The sequence below is a fragment of the Xyrauchen texanus genome, chromosome 12 (genome assembly GCF_025860055.1).
Source record: "Xyrauchen texanus isolate HMW12.3.18 chromosome 12, RBS_HiC_50CHRs, whole genome shotgun sequence".
NCBI lineage: Eukaryota > Metazoa > Chordata > Actinopteri > Cypriniformes > Catostomidae > Xyrauchen > Xyrauchen texanus.
In genome coordinates this window covers 37,274,072-37,298,065 of record NC_068287.1, presented here as the reverse complement: position 1 = coordinate 37,298,065, position 23,994 = coordinate 37,274,072, and the positions used below count along the sequence as shown (strand labels likewise).

Genomic DNA, 23,994 nt, shown 5'->3' with positions numbered 1-23,994 from the left:
CTCTCTGTCTCATCCTCTCTGACGGAGCTACCAAACTCAACCGTTTCTGTCAAAGATAACGTGTTGTGTCAGGCTCTTATACTAGAGATGCACCAATTACAATTTTCTAGGCCAATTCTGATTTTAGCCGATTCCGTTGTTCTAACCACTTTACAGCAGACTTCCATTTTTTTTTTTTTTATAAAACACCATATACTTTTACCCAAACTGAATAATAAAAACACGTTTAAATGGGTACATTTTCTATAAATGTTTTCATTTTTTTTTCTGACATAGCCTACTGCAGTTCTTGTTAAAACATACTAGACATGCAAAATCTGTGCATTTTGGGCACTTTTTGTGTGAAATCATATTTATTTTTTGTCCATCAAAAGTGTGCTTTCACTTTTAATTAAGCATGAGCAGCGCAGCAAAAATAGACTCGGATCTGGCCCATTATCTGTTCACCGATGCCAACAGTGACGCATTTCAGCCGGCTTTTTATTTCTCATCTCCATAAATATATCTAGTAGTAAAGCTAATGCAAGGGCTAGAAATCAATGAATTCTTTGCTAATACTTCCTCGTCATCATGGAGAGCGCAGTTCGCACCGCTTTCTCCTTTCCACAAGCGCGTGCTCTCCCGTGGCGTCTGTCGTTGCTATGCAACAATGAACTTGCGCGCCTGTAAAAACGAGCGCGCCGCGTCGCTATTATGAGCTAATATCCAAAATATTTCCATATGTGTCTCTTTCCTCCTTTCTTATCAACAAGTGGATTTACAGCCACCACATCAGCAGCACCGCCGGTCGCAATGTCTCAGCACTTTTATGAAGAGGACGCAACTGCACGCGCTTCGGGCATGCACGCGCATCAAGTACCGGGTTTGAGAAAACCTGGTACCGTGGCGTGACGTTTAAAACAAAATTAGTACCGACTTGGTACCGGGTCTTTGACAACACTCATAAACGTTGGCTGCGCTGTTTCTTACCTTGCTCTACGTTGACTTTACTAACGTTAGTTCCAGCTTCTCCGTCACCACCTTTTTTAAAATATTTGTTTAGGACATCTCGAAGGCCTCTATTTTCTTCTTCCCTTCTTCTCTTTTCTTTTCTTTTCTGAGCACCAGACTTGTGCTGACCGGACATTTTGATCGTAACGTTAGCCTACTGAACTTCAAATCAAATGACAACATCAAATTTTGATCAGTGGCCAAACCATTTTTGTTTTGGGGGTGGGCGGGGTTCTTGACCACTATTTCAAGGACAATTAGGAAGAAAACAAATAAAAAGCTTTCATGTAACTTAAATATTAGATATTTTTTCCACAAATATGCCTATTTTATTTATTTTTTAACAATTATTCCATAATTTAATGAGGGCCCAGTTCTGGGCCCCCCCCTACCCTGGGCCCGGGACAACAGACCCGTTTGTCCCCCCCTGTCGGCGGGCCTGTTTCAATCTGTTCAAAAGTTATAACCGTTTAGGTAAAATGGATATGCCCACCACAAACGTTTTGCGATAAATCAGAATTTCAAAACTGCTTTGATAACTTTTCATATTGGAACTCTGCTTAATATTTCTGCACTGGTTTAGTTCCAGTCGGGCAAATGGCCTAGGATGAGTTTGTTTCGAATTTTTTCCAACAATCCAAAATATCAGGAAAACGAAGGGTCGGAGCAAAACTCTGACAGGGGGCAAAACTCTTGTGCATGATGCAAGGAATCACAGAGCAAAAATGTTTTTGTGTGTCCTTAGAAAAACTCTATCTGCATGTGAACCAAATTATGGTGACAATATCTGATTCAGTTAACCAGTTTAGTAAAAGTGGTCACACCATTATGAAAGTTTGGACATAGACTATTTGACGATAAATTTCGAATTTCAAATTCATTTGAAAACTTTTCATTTTGGGACTCCAGATAATCTTTGTGCACTGGTTTGGTTCCAATCGGGTGAACGGACTAGGACTAGTTCAAATAAGTAATCTTTTAAAATAATCACAAGTATTTCAAATAATTGATACTTAAGGCAAAGTTGTTCAGAATGAGGATGTTTACAGCAAAGTCACTTTTTATGTTTTTATCTGGGCTTAAAGTAAAAATAGTTTCTTAGTAAAAGCTGAAATTCTTGAAGAAAGAAATCTTAGCATGCATGGTGCAAAATAATAATAATAATAACAATAATAATAATAATAACAATAATAATAACATGGTCAGAATAACGAGCGACTTCAAATGTTCTGGCGTAACCTTTGACGATAAATCAGAATTTCAAAATTCCTTTGATAACTTTTCATATTAGGAATCTGCTGAATCTTTCTGCACTGGTTTGGTTCCGATCGGGCAAACGGCCTATAGGAAGAGTTCGTTTAGATTTTAATGTTTTTTTTTTTTTTTTTTAAAACAATCCAAAATATTGGGAAAACGGAGGGGTGGAGGAAAACACCTTATAGGGGTTGAAACTGGACTATAGTGCCCAACGGATGAGTGTCTGTACGACTGAGTAGTGGGGGGTGTCTGAACCTTTGATTCTTGAACCCTTAAATACACTAGACTAAAGTATTCTTTTGATAAGTGATCTGGTGGGAAATCAAAGCAAAGCATTGCAATTTGCTTGCTCATTATTTTCGCAAAAGATTGCATTGCAGTGGCATTCCAGTGAACTGCAGCAGGAGAAAGTGCGGTGAAATCCAATGAGAGTGATGTCAGCACGTTCCATTACAAAGCGCAACGCTCTACGTCACACCTTATTTAAACCGAAAGTTTTTCTACCCGCTGCCAAATCTGCTGTGAACACGAACGAGTTTCCCCCTTCTTCAGCGACCTTGAAATACTTTGGAATCAGGTAGGTCTTCTTGACCTGTGGGATTACTTTGACCTATATGTAAGTTTATGTTGCCGTTAGCGTGGGAAAATCGTTGCATTAACCAGGACTGACTGTGTCTGTATTGAACTGCGGTCTTGTAAACTAAAGTGAATTAAAGAGCTCTAAAACTAAATTTTCTAAAAGTACTTTTGATCAATTTTAAAATGCAAGTACATTTAAAAGTTCATAGATAAGAGAAGTTATTTCTTATGGTATTCGCTATACTCTTAAGAAAGTAGAAAGTGAAAGTAAAAACGTATGAAAAGACTGTACGGGGAATTCTTCTCTTGTATCAACTAGCCATAGCCTAGCCTCCTTCGTTTTCCCTTTCCATACTCTCGAATATATCCGACTCACTCCACCATGGAGATGAAATATTCTCTTGAGCGACAACGTAGAAAGCTATTGCATGTGTGCAATGATGAAACAATCCCAAATGTGGACGTACATGTTTGTTATATTTTTTACTCTGCAGAGTCAATGCAATGCCTGCGAGTGGCTCGGCCGGTACAAGATGATAAGCTCGGAGTCTCTGACCCTGCTTTCCCAAATGGTGAGTAACTTACAATTGACAGCACTGATTTATTTATATTTTAATAGCAATTTATTGTTCAAGTCTTACCAAGACTGGCTAAATGTGATTTTATTGGTTTCATTTTATTAGTTAGGACTATTTTAAATGATTTGAAATAGGATACAGTGCATGGTCTTTTTTCCTATCGGATGCACTTGACATTAAAACTGCAATGGAAGACATACAGTATGAGATATACTGTTTGTGACATATCAGAAATTACATTTTTACTCTGTCTGTCTTATAGGGTGCAGAACATCCTGTAGGAAATGTGCGATTTCCCGGGGCCCTGTACAAATTGATTGGCAAGGCTAAGGTAAGAAGAATATACTGTAAAGTATCAAATTTATCCAGAAATGTAAAATGTTCAGTATGACAACTGCTATTTTATTACATGTGAAATGCGAATAATCAGGAGTTAAAAATCCTTTATTTGTTTATAAAGCTTGACTATTTATACATCATGTCAATGTTTACAATCTGTAAGGACCATTGATGTCATGTTTAACACTATGTGCCCTGACAGGTGGAAGACCAGGTGAGGTTTCTTGCCTTGACCTTTGGCCATATCATCCACCTCATGGATGACAGAGAGCACATGAATTCAGTGAAATGGAACCACAAGACCATTGATAATTTTCTAAATGTCCTGCACAGGCAGTCATCTGAACTAAAAGAATGTGTAAGTCTTGAGTAAAAGTATTACTACCTAAATACCTAAAATCACTGCAGCTGGTCTAAAGGCATTATAGTGTCTTGCATGTGTGCATAAAACAGCTAAACTTATGAGCTTGTTACATGTTTGCATTTTGTTTAGGTGTCTCAATACCATAAATCATCACACAAAGAGTCTTACTGAGATAAGAATAAACAGGCACTTCAGGGATTTAATGAAAATTCTAAAGAAAAAGGTAAGTTCTCATTTGATTGCTTAATATCACTATAATATGTGAAGTCATTGGCTGTAATTTGGATACCAAAGCTGAAGATATAAATAAGCATCTTAAGACAAATCTTGAAACTTCTTAAGTTCCTAAGACTTTTGCCCAATTCTGAAAATACAATATTAATGTAAAGCCAGAGGAGGACTGGCTCCCCAGCTGAGTCTGGCTCCTCTTTCAATGCTTTTCTCTCTCTCTCTCTCTCTCTCTCTCTCTCTCTCTCTCTCTCTCTCTCTCTCTCTCTCGCCCTTTTGTATGACCCTAGTGGTTTACCCCAGTCATTCCAGTCATTGCCAAGCACATTGCCAAAACTTTTCACATAATTTCATGATTGTCCGCCACAGGCTTTTGACTTCTCTTGTTAAAAAACATAACAGTTTATTATGTTTTTTATAGGATTATTGTATTTACTCTTCTGTTATGTGAATGCTACTTTGTAAAAACAAATATCAATGATGGAAAATGTCTTCAACATAAAAAGGAAAGTCATTTTGTACTCATGTAGAGTTGTTTCTCTTGTGTTTTTAAGGAATACAGTGCTCAGGGATGGGAACAGATCCGGAGAGCTGTGAGAAGTCACCTTAATAGGATGGACATCATTGCAAGCCATTTAAAGACCCTGCTGAGATATTAAAAGACAGAACTGGCGACAGGAGGAAAGAACCGCTTGACTTTGTGACAAACAAAAACTTGATGGTGTTTATATAATGATCTCACTTTTGTATTTAATTTCAATGAATGTAGCACTAATTTGTGCAGAATTGTAACAAAGTTTACCTTATGTGTTCTTTATGAAAACTTGAAAAAATCAGATCTGGTTATATTTCTCACACATATCTGACCAATTAACAAACTGAAACCTATTTATTTTGTGTTTTGATGAGTGTTGTTCTTTGTGCAACACTCAGATGAAGTTATTATCTTGTTCACTTCTTTTTGAAGAAAAAGCTGCACTTTGGATAAAGTATTCATTCAGTTTCATCCAGTCAGCAATTCAGCAAAATATATGATTATCAGGTATTTTAGATATTTTATTTAGGTCCACATATTTATTATTTTTTATTGATCTGTGTTATTTAAATGTGTTTATTTATATATTTATTTATTTGCTGTAAAAGTTTTAAAATGAAAAATGTTTTATACTATTTATAAGATGAAGAAATAAATATTATTTATTGAAACTACTTATTTTTGTCGCATCACGCTTTTCTCAATGATTTCTTTCAGCTAAAACATGTTGTTCCATATAGTTTACTATAACAGACCACCGACTGCAAACTCAGATGCTTAATGCCCATTTTAATATCACACTTTGTAGTTTCCTTTTTACTGTTTGGATGAAAAATGACGCAGGTCCATCTCTATATTGGACAGGGGCTCAAAAATGGGGGTATTCGACAAATGCAACTCATAGGGGCGCCAAAATCATACTTTTTAAATATCCTATAATACCTTACAAATAACCAAAAGCACAATTTAAACAATAATGAAAGGATCTATTTTATTTGAATACAATTTTTATTTAATTTTATTTAACATTTAAAAAAATACATATTAATAAATTATGAATGAAAAAAATAAAATAAAAAACAGTAAAGTATTTTAATTTTTTATTTAAAATTATTTTATTTTTGATAAACAAAGAGAAAATCAAACGTAAAAATGTCAATCAAATTGTCTAATATTTAGAGGAGACTGTAGTCAGCGGCGCTGTACAAGAATGGCCGAGCAAAGCTGTAGACACACTGTGTCATCAAAGGATGTGAGACTGTTTAATTTAAGTGTTGAGAAACCAACCTCAGGCAAGTCAGATGGGTCAATTCAGGAATTAATAAACAAAAAATTGGGCATAGAAATGTGAGATTCATGTTGAACAATTAAACATCTTCTTTAGTTACTTTCGTTTTATGTTTAGATGGAAAATAAAGATGCAGACAAATTAAATGATAATTACATATATATATATATATATGTTATATACAATTCTAACTTAAATTCTAAATATAATAGTTCGAATTAAATAATTGGCATTGCACACAGTTGTAACTTTTGACTGAATTTTTGATTTTTCTTTTTTTAATTAGTTTTAATTATTATTATTATTTTTGTTTTTTTAAGTATGTTTTTGTATAGGGCCTTTTAACGTTAGAGTATGTCTGCTCTTTCATAATTCTCCCTACAAAAAATCAAACGGTGTTATCTGTTGCCACAGTGGTGCTTGATCTGTTAAAAGTGAATTTGTTGGTTTAAGGCTGCTGAGGTGGGCGGGGCAAGACTTCAAAGTGAGACTGTCTTCAAAACCAGATGGTTGGGGGTGCGACTATCAGCCTTGTCTCAAGTAAAAAGCTCTGTAAGTGGATAATACTCAAGTTACAGGACATATTAATTGTTCAATTTGAAGTTTTTGGGCATATTTTTTAAATACTATGTTTGGTTTGCATTAAATAAAATTAATTTATAAGGAAAATGCAATTTTATGTGGTGGCCATTTTACCTGAAGGTGGTAGATAAAATGCCCCACCAACTTTCAGTTCAAATGGGCCACTTTCCAAATATAATTTTAATGTATTTTGTTACTGCTCATCTTAAAGATATTTTATATTACTCATCAAAAAAATCATACATGTATACAACATATTCAATCTAACTCCATAGCCTACACTTTATTTTTCCAGATATAATGCCAAGAAGTAAGAACAGAAAGGGAGAGAGACGAAAGGAACAGAATGTACATAGAGAAGAAAGAAATGTAAAAAAGAGGAAAATATTTCATCAGTGGAGTGAGGAGAGAATAAAAGGAGTAACTTTTAACATCATTTTATGATTGTAATGTTCTAAAGATTGTACCAAATATCCTTTTTATAACTAAGTCTTATTCTAATGTTTTTAAGAGAACAACCTTTAACTTTTCATTTTGTGATGCTACACATTTGTTTCTACACAGTTTAAGAAACATATTCATTGTTTTAAATTTTGTTTTAAAATTAAATGTATTGTTCATTGATTCATGTTTAGTTTGAAATGTTATGGTCCATTTAACCTGATGAGGTGGCACAGTTTACATGATAATGATGTGGTTGTCTTTGTGGGTGACCTTTGACAAATTAATTGATGTGGGACAAAAAATATATAATTTTTTCGACAGGTGTTTAGACAATTAACCAAAAAGTTGCCCATTTTAGTTGATTTCACCCTAAGTTTATTATATTTTTCAGGTCTCCTTAAAAGAAAATACCATAAGTCTACTAGTTTTATTATTGGACATGGTTGTATGAAATCAGTGAAATGAATTTTTTTTTTTATAATTTCAATAATAATAACAATAATATAATCGGGGTCCAAGCACATGTGAAGAAATAAACATAATAATCAGAATTGACAGAAATGATCCAGTGGATGCCAAATAATGCAAACTGACAGAATAGATTCTTTCCTAAACTAAATTTGTTGAAAATTTTGTACCAATTTTTTGAAGCTGTAAAAAGCATATAAAAACAGCATAAATTCAATCCATTTGAGTCCAGTTGATGTAAAGATAAAGATAATCCATATCTTTTGAAGCAAAATTATTCAAGATTTTTGGCCCAAAATGTGTTTTTTGTTTGATTTGTTTTGTCTGAGTCAAATGAAAGGAACCGGATGTCTCTCCGATGGTCTGGTGCAGAGATATGTGATTTTTTTACATGGTTGCTAGGGTAACCCCATTTGGTTGCTAGGCAGTTACTTTGATAATACTCAAAAGGCTCCTTGCTACCTTGAGTCAAATGAAAGGAACCGGATGTCTCTCCGATGTTCTGGTGCAGAGATACATGATTTGTTATTTGGTTGCTAGGTTAACCCCATTTGGATGCTAGGCAGTTACCAAAGTGATACTGAAAAGGCTCCTTGTTACCCTTAGTCAAATGAGGTTTTGTTGCTAGGGTGCTCTAAATGATGATACCTGAAGTTTGATTGCTCACCCAAGTAAAACAATTCAACTGTCATTTCTTTAGGACATTCTGATCCAACGGGATCACAATCAGCCATTTTGAATATAAGCCAATGGGGCTGGTTGCAATGGGGCTCTAAATGGCTGCTACGGCATGGCAAGCCAATGAGCAGAGAGATTCTTATTGGCCTATTACTAACCTGACTCAAAAGATCCAATCCCCAAGTGTCTGCGACATTCTGGCCGGAAGATATCCTTCTGAGCCATTTTGAATGGAAGTCTATGGGGCGGTTACTAGGGTGCCGTAAATCGTTGCTAGGGTGTGGCTATGCCATTTCCAAGATGATACTTAAAGACTGATTGGTAGTCCAAGTGAAATGTGCCTGCCCCTATGTCTCTACGACATTCTGATTGGGAGAAATTATCCCACAAAATTAATTGTCTTGTCACAGTAGTAAAAAACTATTGTTTTCATGGGGAGACCCTTGCGATAGTATGCCTATGGTGCATCTTTGAGCCAGTTTTTCCCCCAGGGTACATCTTACCCCCAATCTCATGTAATTATCCAAAACTGCTTGGTAGACCGTATTAAACTAGTCCACCTGATCCGGAGATATGATCTCTCAAAATTTGTCACAATGCAAATTCTATGGGATTTTTGGGACATTTTTTGCACGGGTGCACCATACCCCCATAGAAACGTCATAGCACAGGTGTCATAAATAGTTTGGTTGATTTGACAGCTAATTTGTGGGTTTATGCCAAACGGTGTAGGACAAGTCAAGCCAACCTAATTAGATAGCCTGAAAACAACTAAAACAATGTTAAAGTGCCATAATTTTGAGAAACATCTTCTGAAGTATCACACAGATTTGGTATTTTTTTCATTCCTGATTGTTTTAGCGCCACTGAGAGGTAAAGGTATGATTTTATTTTTCATATGTCCTCTAAATTACCCCCATACAAACTTTTCTCAAATTTTGTGAAAATATCTCATTACATTCAAGTCCATCCATCCATAACTGTTTAAGTAAAAGTGGCAATGCAAACAGCTAATGTTTTGGTGTAGCATTGCGACATTCAATCGAAGGTTAAAACTTTTTGGATAATTCTTAATAATGAAACTCCAGAGAATCTTTCTGCACTGGTTTGGTTCAGATCGGGTGAACTGAATAGGACTAGATCATATAGCTGCTAAAATGTGATTTTGTTGATGGCGACCATGTTTTTCTAGGTAAACTTTCAAGTCAATCGGCCCAGATGTTCCAAAGTTAGATCCTTTTTTACGTGTTTAGATTTATAGCGCCACCAAGAGGTGGAGGTTCACAGCTGCTTTTGTGTGTCCTTAGTATTAATCCAAACATATGTTTACCAAATTTGGTAACAATATCTTATTCTGCTTAGGAATAATAACCATTTTTATAAAAGTGGTCTTATCCATTATGAACATTTTGGCTTACTGTTTGACGATAAATCAAAATGTCCAAATTCCTTTGATAACATTTCATTTTGGGACACCAGAGAATCACTCTGCACTGGTTTGCTTCCGATTAGGTGAACGGCCTAGGACTAGTTTGAAAAAGTCATCTTTTAAAATAATCTTAAGTATTTATTTATTGAACGTTTTGTTTCACACCAATGGTCTTTAAGGTAAAGTTGTTCAGAATGAGGAGATCTACAATATGGTGTGAATAATGTATTTCTTTGTTAAAAACAGCGGTATTTACAACGATTTACACGCATGTAAAATAAGACAGTACCTCCTGGTGGCCAACGTTTTTCAAATTTTACACAAACCTCTTGGGCCAAGAGACAAATGCTACATAAAAGCTGCTGAAAGCTGATTGGTCGATAGTGGACATATTTTTAAAGATATGCCACTATCTTCATAGACCATGATGACACCTTGGACAAAGACATTGCATGCAAAATTTCAAGTCAATCGGATATATATTTAGATCTATTTTTTATTTTGTAATTTGTATTATAGCGCCACCAAGAAGCAAAGGTGTGCAATATTTTGTGTGTGTCCTCAGAATGAGCCCAAATTTGGCGTTAATATTTCAATCTGTTCAAAAGTTATAACCGTTTAGGTAAAATGGATATGCCCACCACAAACGTTTTGTGATAAATCAGAATTTCAAAATTGCTTTGATAACTTTTCATATTGGAACTCTGCTTAATATTTCTGCACTGGTTTAGTTCCAGTCGGGCAAATGGCCTAGGATGAGTTTGTTTCGAATTTTTTCCAACAATCCAAAATATCAGGAAAACGAAGAGGTCGGAGCAAAACTCTGACAGGGGGCAAAACTCTTGTGCATGATGCAAGGAATCACAGAGCAAAAATGTTTTTGTGTGTCCTTAGAAAAACTCTATCTGCATGTGAACCAAATTATGGTGACAATATCTGATTCAGTTAACCAGTTTAGTAAAAGTGGTCACACCATTATGAAAGTTTGGACATAGACTATTTGACGATAAATTTCGAATTTCAAATTCATTTGAAAACTTTTCATTTTGGGACTCCAGATAATCTTTGTGCACTGGTTTGGTTCCAATCGGGTGAACGGACTAGGACTAGTTCAAATAAGTAATCTTTTAAAATAATCACAAGTATTTCAAATAATTGATACTTAAGGCAAAGTTGTTCAGAATGAGGATGTTTACAGCAAAGTCACTTTTTATATTTTTATCTGGGCTTAAAGTAAAAATAGTTTCTTAGTAAAAGCTGAAATTCTTGAAGAAAGAAATCTTAGCATGCATGGTGCAAAATAATAATAACAACAATAATAATAATAATAATAATAATAATAATAATAATAATAATAATAACAGTAATAATAACATGGTCAGAATAACGAGTGACTTCAAATGTTCTGGCGCAACCTTTGACGATAAATCAGAATTTCAAAATTCCTTTGATAACTTTTCATATTGGGAATCTGCTGAATCTTTCTGCACTGGTTTGGTTCCGATCGGGCAAACGGCCTATAGGAAGAGTTCGTTTAGATTTTAATGTTTTTTTTTTTTTCAAACAATCCAAAATATTGGGAAAACGGAGGGGTGGAGGAAAACACCTTATAGGGGTTGAAACTGGACTATAGTGCCCAACGGATGGGTGTCTGTACGACTGAGTAGTGGGGGTGTCTGAACCTTTGATTCTTGAACCCTTAAATACACTAGAGTAAAGTATTCTTTTGATAAGTGATCTGGTGGGAAATCAAAGCAAAGCATTGCAATTTGCTTGCTCATTATTTTCGCATGGTGTCAAAAGATTGCATTGCAGTGGCATTCCAGTGAACTGCAGCAGGAGAAAGTGCGGTGAAATCCAATGAGAGTGATGTCAGCACGTTCCATTACAAAGCGCAACGCTCTACGTCACACCTTATTTAAACCGAAAGTTTTTCTACCCGCTGCCAAATCTGCTGTGAACACGAACGAGTTTCCCCCTTCTTCAGCGACCTTGAAATACTTTGGAATCAGGTAGGTCTTCTTGACCTGTGGGATTACTTTGACCTATATGTAAGTTTATGTTGCCATTAGCGTGGGAAAATCGTTGCATTAACCAGGACTGACTGTGTCTGTATTGAACTGCGGTCTTGTAAACTAAAGTGAATTAAAGAGCTCTAAAACTAAATTTTCTAAAAGTACTTTTGATCAATTTTAAAATGCAAGTACATTTAAAAGTTCATAGATAAGAGAAGTTATTTCTTATGGTATTCGCTATACTCTCTAAGAAAGTAGAAAGTGAAAGTAAAAACGTATGAAAAAGACTGTACGGGAATTCTTCTCTTGTATCAACTAGCCATAGCCTAGCCTCCTTCGTTTTCCCTTTCCATACTCTCGAATATATCCGACTCACTCCACCATGGAGATGAAATATTCTCTTGAGCGACAACGTAGAAAGCTATTGCATGTGTGCAATGATGAAACAATCCCAAATGTGGACGTACATGTTTGTTATATTTTTTACTCTGCAGAGTCAATGCAATGCCTGCGAGTGGCTCGGCCGGTACAAGATGATAAGCTCGGAGTCTCTGACCCTGCTTTCCCAAATGGTGAGTAACTTACAATTGACAGCACTGATTTATTTATATTTTAATAGCAATTTATTGTTCAAGTCTTACCAAGACTGGCTAAATGTGATTTTATTGGTTTTATTTTATTGGTTAGGACTATTTTAAATGATTTGAAATAGGATACAGTGCAGGGTCTTTTTTCCTATCGGATGCACTTGACATTAAAACTGCAATGGAAGACATACAGTATGAGATATACTGTTTGTGACATATGAGAAATTACATTTTTACTCTGTCTGTCTTATAGGGTGCAGAACATCCTGTAGGAAATGTGCGATTTCCCGGGGCCCTGTACAAATTGATTGGCAAGGCTAAGGTAAGAAGAATATACTGTAAAGTATCAAATTTATCCAAAAATGTAAAATGTTCAGTATGACAACTGCTATTTTATTACATGTGAAATGCGAATAATCAGGAGTTAAAAATCCTTTATTTGTTTAGAAAGCTTGACTATTTATACATCATGTCAATGTTTACAATCTGTAAGGACCATTGATGTCATGTTTAACACTATGTGCCCTGACAGGTGGAAGACCAGGTGAGGTTTCTTGCCTTGACCTTTGGCCATATCATCCACCTCATGGATGACAGAGAGCACATGAATTCAGTGAAATGGAACCACAAGACCATTGATAATTTTCTAAATGTCCTGCACAGGCAGTCATCTGAACTAAAAGAATGTGTAAGTCTTGAGTAAAAGTATTACTACATAAATACCTAAAATCACTGCAGCTGGTCTAAAGGCATTATAGTGTCCTGCATGTGTGCATAAAACAGCTAAACTTATGAGCTTGTTACATGTTTGCATTTTGTTTAGGTGTCTCAATACCATAAATCATCACACAAAGAGTCTTACGAGATAAGAATAAACAGGCACTTCAGGGATTTAATGAAAATTCTAAAGAAAAGGTAAGTTCTCATTTGATTGCTTAATATCACTATAATATGTGAAGTCATTGGCTGTAATTTGGATACCAAAGCTGAAGATATAAATAAGCATCTTAAGACAAATCTTGAAACTTCTTAAGTTCCTAAGACTTTTGCCCAATTCTGAAAATACAATATTAATGTAAAGCCAGAGGAGGACTGGCTCCCCAGCTGAGTCTGGCTCCTCTTTCAATGCTCTCTCTCTCTCTCTCTCTCTCTCTCTCTCTCTCTCTCTCTCTCTCTCTCTCTCTCTCTACCCTTTTGTATGACCCTAGTGGTTTACCCCAGTCATTCCAGTCATTGCCAAGCACATTGCCAAAACTTTTCACATAATTTCATGATTGTCCGCCACAGGCTTTTGACTTCTCTTGTATAAAAAACATAACAGTTTATTATGTTTTTTATAGGATTATTGTATTTACTCTTCTGTTATGTGAATGCTACTTTGTAAAAACAAATATCAATGATGGAAAATGTCTTCAACATAAAAAGGAAAGTCATTTTGTACTCATGTAGAGTTGTTTCTCTTGTGTTTTTAAGGAATACAGTGCTCAGGGATGGGAACAGATCCGGAGAGCTGTGAGAAGTCACCTTAATAGGATGGACATCATTGCAAGCCATTTAAAGACCCTGCTGAGATATTAAAAGACAGAACTGGCGACAGGAGGAAAGAACCGCTTGACTTTGTGACAAACAAAAACTTGATGGTGTTTATATAATGATCTCACTTTTGTATTTAATTTCAATGAATGTAGCACTAATTTGTGCAGAATTGTAACAAAGTTTACCTTATGTGTTCTTTATGAAAACTTGAAAAAATCAGATCTGGTTATATTTCTCACACATATCTGACCAATTAACAAACTGAAACCTATTTATTTTGCGTTTTGATGAGTGTTGTTCTTTGTGCAACACTCAGATGAAGTTATTATCTTGTTCACTTCTTTTTGAAGAAAAAGCGCTGCACTTTGGATAAAGTATTCATTCAGTTTCATCCAGTCAGCAATTCAGCAAAATATATGATTATCAGGTATTTTAGATATTTTATTTAGGTCCACATATTTATTATTTTTTATTGATCTGTGTTATTTAAATGTGTTTATTTATATATTTATTTATTTGCTGTAAAAGTTTTAAAATGAAAAATGTTTTATACTATTTATAAGATGAAGAAATAAATATTATTTATTGAAACTACTTATTTTTGTCGCATCACGCTTTTCTCAATGATTTCTTTCAGCTAAAACATGTTGTTCCATATAGTTTACTATAACAGACCACCGACTGCAAACTCAGATGCTTAATGCCCATTTTAATATCACACTTTGTAGTTTCCTTTTTACTGTTTGGATGAAAAATGACGCAGGTCCATCTCTATATTGGACAGGGGCTCAAAAATGGGGGTATTCGACAAATGCAACTCATAGGGCGCCAAAATCATACTTTTTAAATATCCTATAATACCTTACAAATAACCAAAAGCACAATTTAAACAATAATGAAAGGATCTATTTTATTTGAATACAATTTTTATTTCATTTTATTTAACATTTAAAAAAATACATATTAATAAATTATGAATGAAAAAAATAACATAAAAAACAGTAAAGTATTTTAATTTTTTATTTAAAATTATTTTATTTTTGATAAACATAAGAGAAAATCAAACGTAAAAATGTCAATCAAATTGTCTAATATTTAGAGGAGACTGTAGTCAGCGGCGCTGTACAAGAATGGCCGAGCAAAGCTGTAGACACACTGTGTCATCAAAGGATGTGAGACTGTTTAATTTAAGTGTTGAGAAACCAACCTCAGGCAAGTCAGATGGGTCAATTCAGGAATTAATAAACAAAAAATTGGGCATAGAAATGTGAGATTCATGTTGAACAATTAAACATCTTCTTTAGTTACTTTCGTTTTATGTTTAGATGGAAAATAAAGATGCAGACAAATTAAATGAAATTATATATATATATATATATAGTATATATATATATATATATATATATATATATAGTTATATACAATTCTAACTTAAATTCTAAATATAATAGTTCGAATTAAATAATTGGCATTGCACACAGTTGTAACTTTTGATTGAATTCTTGATTTTCTTCTTTTTTTTTAATTAGTTTTAATTATTATTATTATTTTTGTTTTTTTAAGTATGTTTTTGTATAGGGCCTTTTAACGTTAGAGTATGTCTGCTCTTTCATAATTCTCCCTACAAAAAATCAAACGGTGTTATCTGTTGCCACAGTGGTGCTTGATCTGTTAAACGTGAATTTGTTGGTTTAAGGCTGCTGAGGTGGGCGGGGCAAGACTTCAAAGTGAGACTGTCTTCAAAACCAGATGGTTGGGGGTGCGACTATCAGCCTTGTCTCAAGTAAAAAGCTCTGTAAGTGGATAATACTCAAGTTACAGGACATATTAATTGTTCAATTTGAAGTTTTTGGGCATATTTTTTAAATACTATGTTTGGTTTGCATTAAATAAAATTAATTTATAAGGAAAATGCAATTTTATGTGGTGGCCATTTTACCTGAAGGTGGTAGATAAAATGCCCCACCAACTTTCAGATCAAATGGGCCACTTTCCAAATATAATTTTAATGTATTTTGTTACTGCTCATCTTAAAGATATTTTATATTACTCATCAAAAAAATCATACATGTATACAACATATTCAATCTAACTCCATAGCCTACACTTTATTTTTCCAGATATAATGCCAAGAAGTAAGAACAGAAAGGGAGAGAGACGAAAGGAACAGAATGTACATAGAGAAGAAAGAAATGTAAAAAAGAGGAAAATATTTCATCAGTGGAGTGAGGAGAGAATAAAAGGAGTAACTTTTAACATCATTTTATGATTGTAATGTTCTAAAGATTGTACCAAATATCCTTTTTATAACTAAGTCTTATTCTAATGTTTTTAAGAGAACAACCTTTAACTTTTCATTTTGTGATGCTACACATTTGTTTCTACACAGTTTAAGAAACATATTCATTGTTTTAAATTTTGTTTTAAAATTAAATGTATTGTTCATTGATTCATGTTTAGTTTGAAATGTTATGGTCCATTTAACCTGATGAGGTGGCACAGTTTACATGATAATGATGTGGTTGTCTTTGTGGGTGACCTTTGACAAATTAATTGATGTGGGACAAAAAATATATAATTTTTTCGATAGGTGTTTAGACAATTAACCAAAAAGTTGCCCATTTTAGTTGATTTCACCCTAAGTTTATTATATTTTTCAGGTCTCCTTAAAAGAAAATACCATAAGTCTACTAGTTTTATTATTGGACATGGTTGTATGAAATCAGTGAAATGAATTTTTTTTTTTTATAATTTCAATAATAATAACAATAATATAATCGGGGTCCAAGCACATGTGAAGAAATAAACATAATAATCAGAATTGACAGAAATGATCCAGTGGATGCCAAATAATGCAAACTGACAGAATAGATTCTTTCCTAAACTAAATTTGTTGAAAATTTTGTACCAATATTTTGAAGCTGTAAAAAGCATATAAAAACAGCATAAATTCAATCCATTTGAGTCCAGTGGTTGTAAAGATAAAGATAATCCATATCTTTTGAAGCAAAATTATTCAAGATTTTTGGCCCAAAATGTGTTTTTTGTTTGATTTGTTTTGTCTGAGTCAAATGAAAGGAACCGGATGTCTCTCCGATGGTCTGGTGCAGAGATATGTGATTTTTTTACATGGTTGCTAGGGTAACCCCATTTGGTTGCTAGGCAGTTACTTTGATAATACTCAAAAGGCTCCTTGCTACCTTGAGTCAAATGAAAGGAACCGGATGTCTCTCCGATGTTCTGGTGCAGAGATACATGATTTGTTATTTGGTTGCTAGGTTAACCCCATTTGGATGCTAGGCAGTTACCAAGGTGACACTGAAAAGGCTCCTTGTTACCCTTAGTCAAATGAGGTTTTGTTGCTAGGGTGCTCTAAATGATGATACCTGAAGTTTGATTGCTCACCCAAGTAAAACAATTCAACTGTCATTTCTTTAGGACATTCTGATCCAACGGGATCACAATCAGCCATTTTGAATATAAGCCAATGGGGCTGGTTGCAATGGGGCTCTAAATGGCTGCTACGGCATGGCAAGCCAATGAGCAGAGAGATTCTTATTGGCCTGATTACTAACCTGACTCAAAAGATCCAATCCCCAAGTGTCTGCGACATTCTGGCCGGAAGATATCCTTCTGAGCCATTTTGAATGGAAGTCTATGGGGCAGTTACTAGGGTGCCGTAAATCGTTGCTAGGGTGTGGCTATGCCATTTCCAAGATGATACTTAAAGACTGATTGGTAGTCCAAGTGAAATGTGCCTGCCCCTATGTCTCTACGACATTCTGATTGGGAGAAATTATCCCACAAAATTAATTGTCTTGTCACAGTAGTAAAAAAACTATTGTTTTCATGGGGGAGACCCTTGCGATAGTATGCCTATGGTGCATCTTTGAGCCAGTTTTTCCCCAGGGTACATCTTACCCCAGTCTCATGTAATTATCCAAAACTGCTTGGTAGACCGTATTAAACTAGTCCACCTGATCCGGAGATATGATCTCTCAAAATTTGTCACAATGCAAATTCTATAGGATTTTTGGGACATTTTTTGCACGGGTGCACCATACCCCCATAGAAACGTCATAGCACAGGTGTCATAAATAGTTTGGTTGATTTGACAGCTAATTTGTGGGTTTATGCCAAACGGTGTAGGACAAGTCAAGCCAACCTAATTAGATAGCCTGAAAACAACTAAAACAATGTTAAAGTGCCATAATTTTGAGAAACATCTTCTGAAGTATCACACAGATTTGGTATTTTTTTCATTCCTGATTGTTTTAGCGCCACTGAGAGGTAAAGGTATGATTTTATTTTTCATATGTCCTCTAAATTACCCCCATACAAACTTTTCTCAAATTTTGTGAAAATATCTCATTACATTCAAGTCCATCCATCCATAACTGTTTAAGTAAAAGTGGCAATGCAAACAGCTAATGTTTTGGTGTAGCATTGCGACATTCAATCGAAGGTTAAAACTTTTTGGATAATTCTTAATAATGAAACTCCAGAGAATCTTTCTGCACTGGTTTGGTTCAGATCGGGTGAACTGAATAGGACTAGATCAAATAGCTGCTAAAATGTGATTTTGTTGATGGCGACCATGTTTTTCTAGGTAAACTTTCAAGTCAATCGGCCCAGATGTTCCAAAGTTAGATCCTTTTTTACGTGTTTAGATTTATAGCGCCACCAAGAGGTGGAGGTTCACAACTGCTTTTGTGTGTCCTTAGTATTAATCCAAACATATGTTTACCAAATTTGGTAACAATATCTTATTCTGCTTAGGAATAATAACCATTTTTATAAAAGTGGTCTTATCCATTATGAAAATTTTGGCTTACTGTTTGACGATAAATCAAAATGTCCAAATTCCTTTGATAACATTTCATTTTGGGACACCAGAGAATCACTCTGCACTGGTTTGCTTCCGATTAGGTGAGCGGCCTAGGACTAGTTTGAAAAAGTCATCTTTTAAAATAATCTTAAGTATTTATTTATTGAACGTTTTGTTTCACACCAATGGTCTTTAAGGTAAAGTTGTTCAGAATGAGGAGATCTACAATATGGTGTGAATAATGTATTTCTTTGTTAAAAACAGCGGTATTTACAACGATTTACACGCATGTAAAATAAGACAGTACCTCCTGGTGGCCAACGTTTTTCAAATTTTACACAAACCTCTTGGGCCAAGAGACAAATGCTACATAAAAGCTGCTGAAAGCTGATTGGTCGATAGCGGACATATTTTTAAAGATATGCCACTATCTTCATAGACCATGATGACACCTTGGACAAAGACATTGCATGCAAAATTTCAAGTCAATCGGATATATATTTAGATCTATTTTTTATTTTGTAATTTGTATTATAGCGCCACCAAGAGGCAAAGGTGTGCAATATTTTGTGTGTGTCCTCAGAATGAGCCCAAATTTGCGTTAATATTTCAATCTGTTCAAAAGTTATAACCGTTTAGGTAAAATGGATATGCCCACCACAAACGTTTTGCGATAAATCAGAATTTCAAAATTGCTTTGATAACTTTTCATATTGGAACTCTGCTTAATATTTCTGCACTGGTTTAGTTCCAGTCGGGCAAATGGCCTAGGATGAGTTTGTTTCGAATTTTTTCCAACAATCCAAAATATCAGGAAAACGAAGAGGTGGAGCAAAACTCTGACAGGGGGCAAAACTCTTGTGCATGATGCAAGGAATCACAGAGCAAAAAATGTTTTTGTGTGTCCTATAGAAAAACTCTATCTGCATGTGAACCAAATTATGGTGACAATATCTGATTCAGTTAACCAGTTTAGTAAAAGTGGTCACACCATTATGAAAGTTTGGACATAGACTATTTGACGATAAATTTCGAATTTCAAATTCATTTGAAAACTTTTCATTTTGGGACTCCAGATAATCTTTGTGCACTGGTTTGGTTCCAATCGGGTGAACGGACTAGGACTAGTTCAAATAAGTAATCTTTTAAAATAATCACAAGTATTTCAAATAATTGATACTTAAGGCAAAGTTGTTCAGAATGAGGATGTTTACAGCAAAGTCACTTTTATATTTTTATCTGGGCTTAAAGTAAAAATAGTTTCTTAGTAAAAGCTGAAATTCTTGAAGAAAGAAATCTTAGCATGCATGGTGCAAAATAACTAATAATAATAACTAATAATAATAATAATAATAATAATAACAATAATAATATCATGGTCAGAATAACGAGCGACTTCAAACGTTTTGGCGTAACCTTTGACGATAAATCAGAATTTCAAAATTCCTTTGATAACTTTTCATATTGGGAATCTGCTGAATCTTTCTGCACTGGTTTGGTTCCGATCGGGCAAACGGCCTATAGGAAGAGTTCGATTTAGATTTTAATGTTTTTTTTTTTTTTACAAACAATCCAAAATATTGGGAAAACGGAGGGGTGGAGGAAAACACCTTATAGGGGTTGAAACTGGACTATAGTGCCCAACGGATGGGTGTCTGTACGACTGAGTAGTGGGGGTGTCTGAACCTTTGATTCTTGAACCCTTAAATACACTAGAGTAAAGTATTCTTTTGATAAGTGATCTGGTGGGAAATCAAAGCAAAGCATTGCAATTTGCTTGCTCATTATTTTCGCATGATTTTCGAAAAGATTGCATTGCAGTGGCATTCCAGTGAACTGCAGCAGGAGAAAGTGCGGTGAAATCCAATGAGAGTGATGTCAGCACGTTCCATTACAAAGCGCAACGCTCTACGTCACACCTTATTTAAACCGAAAGTTTTTCTACCCGCTGCCAAATCTGCTGTGAACACGAACGAGTTTCCCCTTCTTCAGCGACCTTGAAATACTTTGGAATCAGGTAGGTCTTCTTGACCTGTGGGATTACTTTGACCTATATGTAAGTTTATGTTGCCGTTAGCGTGGGAAAATCGTTGCATTAACCAGGACTGACTGTGTCTGTATTGAACTGCGGTCTTGTAAACTAAAGTGAATTAAAGAGCTCTAAAACTAAATTTTCTAAAAGTACTTTTGATCAATTTTAAAATGCAAGTACATTTAAAAGTTCATAGATAAGAGAAGTTATTTCTTATGGTATTCGCTATACTCTCTCTTAAGAAAGTAGAAAGTGAAAGTAAAAACGTATGAAAAGACTGTACGGGGAATTCTTCTCTTGTATCAACTAGCCATAGCCTAGCCTCCTTCGTTTTCCCTTTCCATACTCTCGAATATATCCGACTCACTCCACCATGGAGATGAAATATTCTCTTGAGCGACAACGTAGAAAGCTATTGCATGTGTGCAATGATGAAACAATCCCAAATGTGGACGTACATGTTTGTTATATTTTTTACTCTGCAGAGTCAATGCAATGCCTGCGAGTGGCTCGGCCGGTACAAGATGATAAGCTCGGAGTCTCTGACCCTGCTTTCCCAAATGGTGAGTAACTTACAATTGACAGCACTGATTTATTTATATTTTAATAGCAATTTATTGTTCAAGTCTTACCAAGACTGGCTAAATGTGATTTTTATTGGTTTAATTTTATTGGTTAGGACTATTTTAAATGATTTGAAATAGGATACAGTGCATGGTCTTTTTTCCTATCGGATGCACTTGACATTAAAACTGCAATGGAAGACATACAGTATGAGATATACTGTTTGTGACATATCAGAAATTACATTTTTACTCTGTCTGTCTTATAGGGTTCAGAACATCCTGTAGGAAATGTGCGATTTCCCGGGGCCCTGTACAAATTGATTGGCAAGGCTAAGGTAAGAAGAATATACTGTAAAGTATCAAATTTATCCAAAAACTAAAAATGTTCAGTATGACAACTGCTATTTTATTACATGTGAAATCGCGAATAATCAGGAGTTAAAAATCCTTTATTTGTTTATAAAGCTTGACTATTTATACATCATGTCAATGTTTACAATCTGTAAGGACCATTGATGTCATGTTTAACACTATGTGCCCTGACAGGTGGAAGACCAGGTGAGGTTTCTTGCCTTGACCTTTGGCCATATCATCCACCTCATGGATGACAGAGAGCACATGAATTCAGTGAAATGGAACCACAAGACCATTGATAATTTTCTAAGTGTCCTGCACAGGCAGTCATCTGAACTAAAAGAATGTGTAAGTCTTGAGTAAAAGTATTACTACATAAATACCTAAAATCACTGCAGCTGGTCTAAAGGCATTATAGTGTCCTGCATGTGTGCATAAAACAGCTAAACTTATGAGCTTGTTACATGTTTGCATTTTGTTTAGGTGTCTCAATACCATAAATCATCACACAAAGAGTCTTACGAGATAAGAATAAACAGGCACTTCAGGGATTTAATGAAAATTCTAAAGAAAAAGGTAAGTTCTCATTTGATTGCTTAATATCACTATAATATGTGAAGTCATTGGCTGTAATTTGGATACCAAAGCTGAAGATATAAATAAGCATCTTAAGACAAATCTTGAAACTTCTTAAGTTCCTAAGACTTTTGCCCAATTCTGAAAATACAATATTAATGTAAAGCCAGAGGAGGACTGGCTCCCCCAGCTGAGTCTGGCTCCTCTTTCAATGCTTTTCTCTCTCTCTCTCTCTCTCTCTCTCTCTCTCTCTCTCTCTCTCTCTCTCTCTCTCTCTCTCTCTCTCTCGCCCTTTTGTATGACCCTAGTGGTTTACCCCAGTCATTCCAGTCATTGCCAAGCACATTGCCAAAACTTTTCACATAATTTCATGATTGTCCGCCACAGGCTTTTGACTTCTCTTGTTAAAAAACATAACAGTTTATTATGTTTTTTATAGGATTATTGTATTTACTCTTCTGTTATGTGAATGCTACTTTGTAAAAACAAATATCAATGATGGAAAATGTCTTCAACATAAAAAGGAAAGTCATTTTGTACTCATGTAGAGTTGTTTCTCTTGTGTTTTTAAGGAATACAGTGCTCAGGGATGGGAACAGATCCGGAGAGCTGTGAGAAGTCACCTTAATAGGATGGACATCATTGCAAGCCATTTAAAGACCCTGCTGAGATATTAAAAGACAGAACTGGCTGACAGGAGGAAAGAACAGCTTGACTTTGTGACAAACAAAAACTTGATGGTGTTTATATAATGATCTCACTTTTGTATTTAATTTCAATGAATGTAGCACTAATTTGTGCAGAATTGTAACAAAGTTTACCTTATGTGTTCTTTATGAAAACTTGAAAAAATCAGATCTGGTTATATTTCTCACACATATCTGACCAATTAACAAACTGAAACCTATTTATTTTGTGTTTTGATGAGTGTTGTTCTTTGTGCAACACTCAGATGAAGTTATTATCTTGTTCACTTCTTTTTGAAGAAAAAGCTGCACTTTGGATAAAGTATTCATTCAGTTTCATCCAGTCAGCAATTCAGCAAAATATATGATTATCAGGTATTTTAGATATTTTATTTAGGTCCACATATTTATTATTTTTTATTGATCTGTGTTATTTAAATGTGTTTATTTATATATTTATTTATTTGCTGTAAAAGTTTTAAAATGAAAAATGTTTTATACTATTTATAAGATGAAGAAATAAATATTATTTATTGAAACTACTTATTTTTGTTGCGTCACGCTTTTCTCAATGATTTCTTTCAGCTAAAACATGTTGTTCCATATAGTTTACTATAACAGACCACCGACTGCAAACTCAGATGCTTAATGCCCATTTTAATATCACACTTTGTAGTTTCCTTTTTACTGTTTGGATGAAAAATGACGCAGGTCCATCTCTATATTGGACAGGGGCTCAAAATGGTGTTTGTATATATGTGTATATGTATATATATATATATATATATATATATATATATATATATATATATATATATATATATACATACATACATACATACAGTATATTAGGCTATTAATACATGAACTTAAAAAAACGTGATTTGAATTATTATTTTATTCTACAATTAATGTAAAACATAAAGAGAAAATCAAACGTAAAAATGTGCACATACAACACGTCCAATCAAATTGTCTAATATTTAGAGGAGACTGTAGTCAACGGGCGCATACAAGAATGGCCAGTCACAGCAAAGCTGTGGACACACTGTCAT

At 34.7% G+C, this 23,994-nt stretch overlaps 2 protein-coding genes across 20 annotated transcripts in view; both read left to right on the top strand.

Moving 5' to 3' along the window:
• The window catches only part of ifnphi1 (interferon phi 1), a 44,154-nt gene extending 21,210 nt beyond the window's left edge, over positions 1-22,944 (top strand). For 3 of the 19 annotated variants that reach the window (XM_052139078.1, XM_052139082.1, XM_052139085.1), the window contains exons 2-6: positions 21,243-21,320; positions 21,590-21,658; positions 21,870-22,025; positions 22,161-22,253; positions 22,826-22,944. In XM_052139078.1, the coding sequence (XP_051995038.1) occupies positions 21,282-21,320; positions 21,590-21,658; positions 21,870-22,025; positions 22,161-22,253; positions 22,826-22,930 (462 nt within the window). In that variant the 5' untranslated portion in view covers positions 21,243-21,281 and the 3' untranslated portion in view covers positions 22,931-22,944. Of the gene's footprint in view, positions 1-2,742; positions 2,864-11,689; positions 11,811-12,202; positions 12,347-12,614; positions 12,684-12,893; positions 13,050-13,184; positions 13,281-13,834; positions 14,384-20,712; positions 20,743-20,986; positions 21,321-21,589; positions 21,659-21,869; positions 22,026-22,160; positions 22,254-22,825 lie in introns of those variants that run through there. The other 16 variants (XM_052139083.1, XM_052139088.1, XM_052139089.1 and 13 more) reach the window with 14 other exon arrangements.
• On the top strand, positions 2,918-5,212 carry LOC127652739 (interferon a3-like). Its single transcript, XM_052139090.1, is given in 6 exon segments — positions 2,918-3,398; positions 3,667-3,735; positions 3,946-4,101; positions 4,237-4,275; positions 4,277-4,330; positions 4,890-5,212. Coding segments are annotated over 6 exon segments (567 nt in total). The 5' UTR covers positions 2,918-3,254; the 3' UTR covers positions 4,995-5,212.
• Positions 22,945-23,994: the final 1,050 nt, after the last annotated feature.